The sequence below is a fragment of the Mycetomoellerius zeteki genome, unplaced genomic scaffold (assembly GCF_001594055.1).
Source record: "Mycetomoellerius zeteki isolate Tzet28-1 unplaced genomic scaffold, Tzet1.0 scaffold20, whole genome shotgun sequence".
Taxonomy (NCBI): domain Eukaryota; kingdom Metazoa; phylum Arthropoda; class Insecta; order Hymenoptera; family Formicidae; genus Mycetomoellerius; species Mycetomoellerius zeteki.
Window position 1 is genome coordinate 3049235 of NW_017256957.1, and position 10172 is coordinate 3059406.

Here is a 10172-nt window from a genome sequence, read left to right on the forward strand (position 1 = left end):
CAAGCGGATCTATTTTAGCGAGCACTTCTCCAACTAGCCTATCGCATCTCTACTCTGACGCGTATCCGTGGCCACAATAAGGAATTTATTTCTCTCTTTTGTAACGAGAGAACGAGCGAGCAATCTGTTCTACGCGCGAGCAGGAACTGCTAATATCCGACAAGTACAATTTGTCAGCATTGACATTTCTAACATTTTGTCAAATGCAAAGGAAAGTTGTTTTAAATACGGTATATAGCCAGTTATATTATTACGAAATGCGTCCTGAATTTGTTACAAATAATTGTGTCATACACATATTACGTATTCTTTCAAACTACAAAATGCATTGAAAAGGTGAATTATTTATAAGCATGATATTGAAATGACATTAGGAGTTTATTAAATAATATAAGAGCCTAATATTGTTCTTTGTTTAAAATTTGTACGTAAAATTCACAGATTCATCATAGAATGTATTACTCTGTATTTTCTAAGTACTTATGTTTTGATCGAATTCCCATATGATATGATTTAAGAAGTTTAATCCTTTAGTTTTCGAAAAATCCATTGAATTTATTTTGTCCTTTTAGTTTGTTGCTATTGACATTTTTTATTGATATTTTGTTACACGTTTTTTGTAACTCTCGTAGTGATAGTTCGAAAATTATACACGCTTTAAGAGATAATTAAATGACCTGGCAGAATTGATTTCTCGCTTTAACTGCTATTTTAATCGTAAAGATAACGATTGAAAAATGGAACGCAATGTTCCTTTTAGTATTCGTGCATATTTATTTGCGCTTTTATTATTTTATCACATTGAACGAAAGAAAATATTTATTTTATATTACAATCTGATTCGAAACATTGAACTTTTAAAAAAAAGGAACGAGCACAACAAATGTTTGCGTGACGTTTGCATTATTATGCGAATTACATATTGTTGCATCATCTAATAATCAAGAATTCAATAGCGATTCGCTATTTATTTATCAACGCTAATGTTACATGTATAATTAGTCACAGTATATATTTTGCTGCATTAACGTCGACAGCAACAATGCTGACTAATTAAAGTTTTCCGTAAATCCAATCGATTTTATAACGAATTCTATTGAGCTGTGATTAAATATTGATGACAAAAATTAAATCCAATTTTGTAAAAGTCAATCTAACTGTCATACAATATCTCGCTTATTTTCCCCGGTACAGTCCAATTTTCCGATAACAATATTAGTTCGGAGACATGCAATATATGCTACGATTAGATTATATAGCTATAGATATGTATACTGCAAATACATCGATAAAAAATCGCAGATAATACATTCTTTCGGCGCAATTTTCTAGCCCGTGTTGTTCAACCTTGTCACGATCGGTAATATCTCGCCTGACTCGTGTTTGTAAATACGTCCCTATCGACGAATAAGTACAGACTTCCTCGAGCGCACGCAGTGTCGGTTGTCAGTTTGTCGAGTTTGAAAAGGTTCTCTGAGTTTGAAAAAGTCCGCTTCGAAAAAAGGCATTGATGTTATCAGGTACCGTTTATATTTCTTATATGCGAACAGAAGATATATAAAGAATCGTATACAGATAAGAAAATCTCGACTCGATGAGATTAAATACAAAAATAAGGATTAAAGCTTCATCAAGATTGCAAAAAATTACGTAATAACAATAAGTAGGAATTCGAATATTTCCTATTTTCCAAGCGTTTTATTTATTTTTGTGATATTCTTATTTTCGAAAAATATTGCATACAAAAAATACTGAAGAAATAATCTATAATACTTACATACGTAATGTTTACTATTGTATTTTTATATGCAATATTTTTCGAGAATGCGAACGCTGGAAAGCGTCCAGTTTTTGAAATTCTAGAAATATTTGAAGACAATTGCGTCAGGCAGGATTAATTCTAAATCTTCTTCCTTTGTCCGTACGTGGCTGATGAATGTTTTTTTTTTTTTGCGTTTATCTGGCCAAGATGGCTTGCTACTTTGACCCTTAAGTATGCATACAGTTCTTGATAACGATGCAAAATAATACCGCTTTATCAGTCGACAGCGGTTCTCAAACATTATCTCCTCACGAATCGTAGAATTTCCATGAACTTTGGCGAAGGACATTTCTCTAGAGATTGTCTCACTGGCGAAATGACTTTGATCCTGGGGTTCGATTGTGCATTATAGCTTGATAAAAACAAAGTGAGCAAATTTACTAGATGTTAAGTTATAAAAATTCGCTCATTTTTTATATAATAACTTTTATTAAATTGCACAATCCCTTGTAAATGCTTTTGCAATTTTAAAGGATCCATCGAAACTCCATTTTCTTCATAAGAATAAATTAAGTAAGCGATGAAGTAAGTATGTTATGCGTTCCATGCTCTCACTTTCTCCGAATTCGAATCGCGAACAGAGGCAAGTGTGCCAGAACGAGTTTCGCCAAGAAAAGTATTTATCGAGAATCGCCGGGCCAATAATTACGGTGCATCAAGAACGTCCTTCTGAACGGAGAACTCCTAAACAGACTAGTTGTTAAAACTGGTCGCGAGAATCTAATACATTGTCCCACTTTATATTTAGCAAGCAAATAAATCTTTTGTAATGAAAAGCAATAAGTTTCCTTTCGAGAAATTTAAATAGTAGCTAAAACTCATTGAATACAAAATTACGTAAATGCAAATGTTGAAACTCTGGTTTTAGAATTCGCCAATTCAAACGGAATTTGTATTAAGTAAATTTTGATACAAATTCTGTAAAGAATCTGTTTTGTATTGAAATACAGAAATAACAAAAATATTTAAATATCAAGAGAATATTAGATTACTATTAAAAATGAGATTATTAATCCACCGATCGTGTTAACTTTTGCATTTTCCTCAGCAACATAATTTTGAGCTTCAGTTCAGATCCTTATTTTTCTGGATTATATAAAAACCTAAAAAAATTCTTATTTACATTTGTAAAAGTTTTTACTATCGTAAAAATTGAATTATATTTTACTTATTTTTTACAGATTCGAATTTATTTATCGGAATTTATAATCAAAATGTCGACTATACCTTCAAAGTTCAACTTAGCTGGTGAAGGGTTAAATTATTCGTCAAATTATTCACTGATTGCCATGCCGAGAAGCATATTTATTACTTCATTTAATCAGACACCCAATATATAATTAATACAGTAAAGAGAGAACCGGATGCGTCAATCCATGATGCGTCCTGAACCTGGGTCAACTCACCCCGACCTATCTCACAAGATTTCTTCTTAGGTCTTTCGTCCTATTCGCAGGTCGCATGACTAGGATCTTAATAAACTGCAAAGAAAAATTTTATTTCAACGTTAATTTAATATAAATTATGTCACGGGATTAAAATTTAATTTCACGCACACACAAATCTTAATTCCACAATTTGTTAAAGAAGAGTTCTCGATTGCGGGCCGGTTATAATCATTTGCGAGTAGAGTAGAGTGACCTTGCCCGAAGGCTGCTCTCTCCTTAGAAGAGGCGACGTCGGCATCCGGATCGGCGTCGTCGGCGTCCGATCAATATACAGCGGCCAAAGGACGCGTGCGCGCCGCGGGGTAGGCCGACCCGAGGTCCCGAGAGCCGTCAGACTACGAAGAGACGAGTAAGCACTCTAGTTGCGCTAGCGAGAGGCCGACCTCCTGAGCTCTCTCTCTCCTCTCTCTTTCTCGCGAACTACCCCCTGCGCGAGAATCGATTCTCTCTCGGCGACGCGACAGACCTGCTCTACTTTTTCCACTCTTTCTCTCTCTTTTTCTGTCTTCGAGCCTCGTCCTTTTTCAACGTATCTCTCTGCTCACGAGGGTGCTGTTGGAGAAGAGGAACAAGTCTGGGTACATCTGGTGATCAACGACAGCAGCCGCGTCACCGTCGCAAATCACGACTTATGCGTCTGTACCGAGCAGGTAACCGTTTCCGGTGCACGGACTTCCACGAGAGAATTAGTTCCCCTGAGCAATTACCACCTCGCGAATGGGTTAACCGAGATTTGCTATTAGATTATCACTGCATTCCGTCACTAAAGAATGGGAAGGCAAAAGTTCTGCGGCTCCATGCGTGAATCAAATTTAAGACGTTACGTTTCCTGACAGAAAAAAATCCTATTGTTAAATTACAAGGGTAAACGTTCGAAATATTATTCCAATTGATTCTCGCGGTCCTTTAGAATTGGTGCCTTTGTTAAAAAAAAGTACAATTCAGTCTGTCTTAAGAGTTATTGCTACGTCTTTGATTCGCCTTGAAGTATCTTAACAGTAGCCACGAATGCGCCGCTTATAGCATGGTAAATGGAGCGCAAGAATCAATATTAATAACGCACAGTTATTGTAAACAACAGGCACCGGCTGCAATCGGGTGCAGAATTACACACCACTTACATTACTATGATTGAAACACGAGTCCTTGCAAATCGCACTCTCAGATATCTCGGGTACTAAATCAATAGACGAGATGTCCCTCGAGAAGTACTGTTCTTTACAGTATTTACAAGAGGAACATTAATTTAATTACTTGTAACAACGATGTAAATCCCTTATGTAAATCTGTGTACAAACTTTTGAACGATCTCACGAAATAATTATATGCATGAATAAAAAAAACAATTCTTCGTTCTAATCTCAGAAAGAGAGCGCCTATGAATATTTTATTATTATAAAAAATTATCTTATTGTGTAGCAAATGTCATCATTTAGAAAACAAACGGAATCAAACGATCGAAAGAATAGCATTCAAATAAGTCTGGAGAAATCGAGTTACGTCGCAAACATTTTCATGACTGTAGCTTACCCATAGGTAGCTATCTATCTAGCTTACCCCTTCATTTATTATATATACTTCCGCGCAATCATACTTCGAGCGAATGTTCATTTATTGCGACTGCATTTGTTCGATTATCGAAAGAGATTAAATCTACTGCAAATCTGTCACAATTTTCGTTTCCGCAACTTCAAGGACATTCAGTCCGATTTAGCGATCATCGCTATCATGTTCCTAATATGGTTTGTCCCGCACGAAAATCATCCGGATGATCGTTAGCATTCTAGCCAGATGAAACGTACACCGGTCCGATGATCGTCCATGTCTGAAAATTATCCTGAATTTCATCTCCATGATTTTGCATCTCTCGTGAATGCTTTTAGCAGACCACTAACTCGCATGGATAAGAACAGCCCGCAAGATTTGCCTATCTTCCTTTGCACCCGGAATACATCCGCAATCCTGCAATTGAAATGATCCTAACAAGATCCAGGTTAAAGGGAAAAATAATAATAATAGAAATAATATTATAATTAAAGTTGGATAGATATATTCTAAACAAATACAAATGTTTTAGTTTCAAACTCTATAAATGATTTTTCAAATTAAAAAATTATATTTTTCTCTTTAAAAGATTTAATATTAAATTTTCTTTTGTATCTTCAAATAAATTTCAAATAACACTTAAGATAAGTCCTTTAAGTTCTTTAAATTCCTCAAATTTGAAACAAAAATTACTAAATTCTAATTTCCTTTGATTTTCTTCAAATATAGAACCCCAAATGTATAAAATAATATCTCTATTTTAGCAGGATAATTTATTTAAAGAAATTAGAATTGTAAAAATTAGAACCATATACGGAAGTTGTAATCTAACTCGGAAATCGAAAATGAAGAAACTTGAAAATGAATTAGTACATCTTCAAGATTGTTTCGTTCTTTTTCGCAGAAACATCCAGGATATCATCCAGAGGGAAAGGATCGGCGTGTAGCAAAGGCGGCGGCGATAGTAGAACATTATTATCCGACTGGCGATCATCAAACGGCAACACCATCACTACCCACGACCGTTTGTTTTCGTGCGACGAGTTAACCGGCGAGTTAACGTCGACATCATTACCAACCTGGTACCACAGATTGCCAGGCTTTCTTAAGGCGACCAGCGACGGACAGGCAGCGTGTATGATCATTGAGGACTACCCCCCTACCCCGCCCGCCACCGCCAAACCGAGGCAACACCCGAGGCATCAAGATACCACCCAACGATTCCTAAATCTTCATCTGGTCCTGCCCAAGCACAGGACCTCAAAATTTTCCAGGTTTGTAAGTCAGTCTGGTTAGTGTCAATTTTTTTATTTTAAATTTTGTTGAGAAAATTAATAATTAACTATCTTTAAAAATAAACTGTAATTTCTGCTCAAATCTGGAATGCTAAGAAATGCTTAAAGACGTTGAAAAAAATTGAGTTACATTTATTAAAATAAACTTGTTAGAAAATTTCTAATAATTGCTTTTAATTTTTAGTAATTAAAATCATTAATGGCAGTTTGAGTTACTATGATATTTTAAAGGCAAGGCTTTTTCTTTTTATAGTAATAGGCATCGGAAGCTTCAGCCATTCAGAGAAACGTGACTGGCGTCAGCGGGTAGCGGCGCGGCACGCCTTACCGCTAACAAGAACTACAATCCTGAGAAGAGGAAGAACCACCCTGACTCGACACGCTGCTGTTACGAGCTACCACGAGCAGGTAGCAACCATCGCCTGCTACTGTCCACCGCCGGCTACCAAACTGCCGCTGGCTGGAAACGTGCGACAGAGGGGATCTAGAAGAACCAGGACGAAGACGTTACCCACCTGAGAAAAAGGAGAAAGAAAGATTGAATAGAGCGGATTTTTTACGTCACTTCACGAGCTGCTCAAGAGCCGATTTTTTCGTTCCGATTCATTAATATTTTCACAACGACGTCTCATCAGAGATCATTGTCGATCGGAGAAATAAAGTTCGTTAAGAGCAAGAGAAGGCGGAAACATCGGTCACCATGGGGAGCGTAAACGTCAATCGCAATGTCAGCGATGCTTTTTATCGTTATAAGATGCCGCGGATCCAAGCGAAGGTGGAAGGCAAGGGAAATGGTATTAAGACAGTGATCGTCAACATGGTGGATGTGGCGAAGGCGATCGGTCGTCCGGCTACGTATCCGACCAAGTATTTTGGTTGCGAGTTGGGCGCTCAAACGCAGTTTGACTTCAAGAACGAACGCTTCATTGTCAACGGTTCACACGATGCGACAAAGCTACAGGATCTGTTGGATGGTTTTATCCGAAAATATGTTCTTTGCCCAGCCTGCGACAATCCGGAAACCGAATTAATGGTCAGTTCGAAGAAAGGAACGATCTCGCAGGGTTGCAAAGCGTGTGGACATCATGGCCTTCTTGAGAGCAATCACAAGTTGAACACGTACATCTTGAAAAATCCACCGAGCTTGAATCCAGCAGTACAAGGTAGCTCTTTGACAGAGGGTAAACGCGGCAAACGCTCGAAACGCGCTAATGGTGACGCTGCGACTGCAGTCGCCGCCACCACTGCTACCACTAACGGCAACGATCGATCTGGTTCGCCAGAAAATGACGTCAACAACTCTGGAGACATCGTGATGGAACCACCGCCAGAAAGAACAATCAACGACGACGGAGATGACGATAAATGGGCGGTAGATGTGTCTGAGGAAGCAGTCAGAGCTCGTCTTCAAGACCTGACGGATGGTGCTAAAGGTATGACTATCAGTGACGACCTTGATAAGAGCGAAAAAGAGCGCATGGACATGTTCTACAAACTGGTCAAATGCCGTCGCGATGCTGGCCAACTCGATAACAATCACAAGGAGCTCGTAGCCGAGGCGGAGCGTCTCGAGATTAAGACCAAGGCACCATTGATCCTTGCCGAGCTGTTATTCGATCAGGGAATCGCCGCACAGGCGAAAAAATACCGGGTGCTACTGCTGCGTTTCACTCACGATGACATTAAGGCACAGAAATATTTGATCAGAGGAATCGAGCAAGTGATCGCGCTGCATAAGGATGCATTGATGCCGAAGGTTCCCGGAATCCTCAAGGTGAAAGAATAAATTTTTTGAGAATTAAGAAATATTTTAAGAAATTTTATTAGAGAATTCAATTAGAAAGTATTAATACATATCGTAAGTATTAGATATTGCACACAAATTATCAATTAGTTAAAATATTTGTGTACATTACAGTTATTTTACGACGCTGATATCTTAGAAGAGAAGGCATTTGATGAATGGTCAAATAAAGTCAGCAAGAAATATGTCTCGAAAGATCTGTCGCAGGAGATTCATGATCGAGCTGCACCATTTTTAACATGGTTGAAAGTTGCAGAGGAAGAGGAGTCTGAATCCGAGGAAGAAGACGACGATGTGGAGGTAATCTCATTGTTCACAAGTGCTTCTAAGAAAATCATTAATTCTTTAATTCAATTTTTTCATTATTTTGTCCAATTCTTCTCTATTAATTTATAATTAAATATACAATAGAAGGTTTTTTTTTTTTAAGAACTCTGGAAATAAGTCAATTAAAATAGCTTGGTTTGAAATCTTTTTCTTAAAATAATCTTCATTAAATCTAATGCCTTATAAAATTTTTTCAAAACTGTTCTTCTGTGTTATTTATTCAACTATTTTTATAATGATGTATTATATTTTTTTATAACTGTGATATAAAAAGATATATCTGACAATTGAAATTTTCCATTTTAGATCGAATACGACGATAGAGCCAAGCAGGAATCTCTGAAACAACAGCAGCCGCCGGCCACGCCGAAACCTACCGCCGCTACGACCGTCGCTGCCGCCAATAATGATTCCGAGGATGACTTCGATATTGATGCCATTTAAAGCATACACCGTATTACACGTATCATACACCCAACATATATATACACACATATACACAAACGCAACGGATGACAAAAAACACTGGTCCCGAGCCGTAATATCTGAGATGAATAATCATTTTCCTCTTGAACAGAATTGTGCAAATGCAATCTCAAGTTATACGCAAATAGATATAGGATTTTCGTTATTTTAGGCTGATGAGAGCGACACAATTAAACAATGCTGTTTACATGAATGAAGAAAAAGAAAAAAGAAGAAAGAAAAAGAAATTTTAATCGTTCCTAAGAGTTTAACGTGATTTATCTATGTACAGTATATTCGCGATATTTTTAATCGTTTTAACGATGCAGATACGCATTTATTGAAAAGATCGTTATTTCTTTAATATTGATTGATTGTTGTGGAAACATTTTAATGGTGCGCGTATATCTTGAAATGCATCCCTTTCAAGTAAAGAAGACATTCATAAAGCATTCATGAGCATTACCGGGAAATTGGCCTGCTAAAAATGTTCTTTATTGTATTATTCTAATTATTATTATTCAAATAAATATGGTTTATTGCAATGATCACCTGATGTCTCCATTCTTTACAATTAACAGAAAAATAGATTATAATTGCAAATGTAGCGTTAATTTAATATTAATAAGAATCGATAAACAATTTGAATTTTTATTGATTAATCAGATGTAATAGTTTCGGTAATGAGTTATCAAGCATATCCATATTTTTATATACTAGTATAAATTTGTTTTTCTTTTTAAAACAAGATAGATAAAACAGGAAATATCCGAAACATTTTGATAAGTTACAAAACGTACTCATTGTGAAAGTGAGTTATGTAATCTGTAAAGTACATCCATTTGACGCTCAACATTCGCGAGCATTATTTGTCCTTGTTTAACATTTGAGAAACATCAAGGATGAAATGATTCCACGACCGTTGCAAGCGTCAAGTCGACCGTATCCATGGTTGCATCAAAAGAATCACGAAGTGCGGACAAAAAAAATTTTGAAAGTTTCTGACTAACATCACTTTTTATGATCGTTCTTAACAAATATTTATAATTGGAAACGTTTCAGACACTTTTTCATTAATTTCATTTTATTGTTATCGATCTAAGGTCTTATTTTTGGAAAATATTGCTTGCGAAAATACTGTAGTATGCATTGAGTTTTGCGCAAAAAATTTGGAACAGGAATAAATTTTAAATATTAAAGAAAAATAAACATTAGAAATAGAGATTAAATGTACCGCATAATGGAATAAGATAAAACATACATATGTCATATCTATATTTAATATGCGTCACATTTAATCTATTTCTAATTTTTTTATTTCTTTAATATTTATGCACACAAGGCCTTATATATATTACAGATTTTTGTATACGATATAAATTCGAGACTATTACTACGTTTACACGGCCCGATTTACGCCGAAGTTATAACATCGATGTTACAGAACTAACCAATCATAGCTATTC

General features: G+C 36.2%; 2 protein-coding genes across 4 annotated transcripts in view; both read left to right on the plus strand.

Moving 5' to 3' along the window:
* Positions 1-6442, plus strand: part of LOC108722329 (uncharacterized) — an 8754-nt gene extending 2312 nt beyond the window's left edge. The window contains exons 1-3 of one of the 3 annotated variants that reach the window (XM_018447371.1): positions 1319-1520; positions 5720-6089; positions 6364-6442. In XM_018447371.1, the coding sequence (XP_018302873.1) occupies positions 1511-1520; positions 5720-6089; positions 6364-6403 (420 nt within the window). In that variant the 5' untranslated portion in view covers positions 1319-1510 and the 3' untranslated portion in view covers positions 6404-6442. Of the gene's footprint in view, positions 1-1318; positions 1521-3805; positions 3921-5719; positions 6090-6363 lie in introns of those variants that run through there. The other 2 variants (XM_018447370.1, XM_018447369.1) reach the window with 2 other exon arrangements.
* A 360-nt stretch (positions 6443-6802) lies between these two features.
* eIF5 (eukaryotic translation initiation factor 5) lies at positions 6803-9211 on the plus strand. Its single transcript, XM_018447365.1, has 3 exons — positions 6803-7884; positions 8029-8214; positions 8548-9211. The coding sequence occupies exons 1-3, from the start codon at positions 6811-6813 to the stop codon at positions 8683-8685; spliced, it is 1398 nt and encodes a 465-aa protein (XP_018302867.1). The 5' UTR covers positions 6803-6810; the 3' UTR covers positions 8686-9211.
* The last annotated feature ends 961 nt before the right edge of the window (positions 9212-10172 follow it).

Coding starts and splice junctions, on each gene's coding strand:
- eIF5 (XM_018447365.1), top strand. CDS start 6,811: ATGGGGAGCGTAAACGTCAATCGCAATGTCAGCGATGCTTTTTATCGT. Junction 7,885..8,028: donor AGGTTCCCGGAATCCTCAAG/GTGAAAGAATAA, acceptor TGTACATTACAG/TTATTTTACGACGCTGATAT. Junction 8,215..8,547: donor AAGAAGACGACGATGTGGAG/GTAATCTCATTG, acceptor TTTCCATTTTAG/ATCGAATACGACGATAGAGC.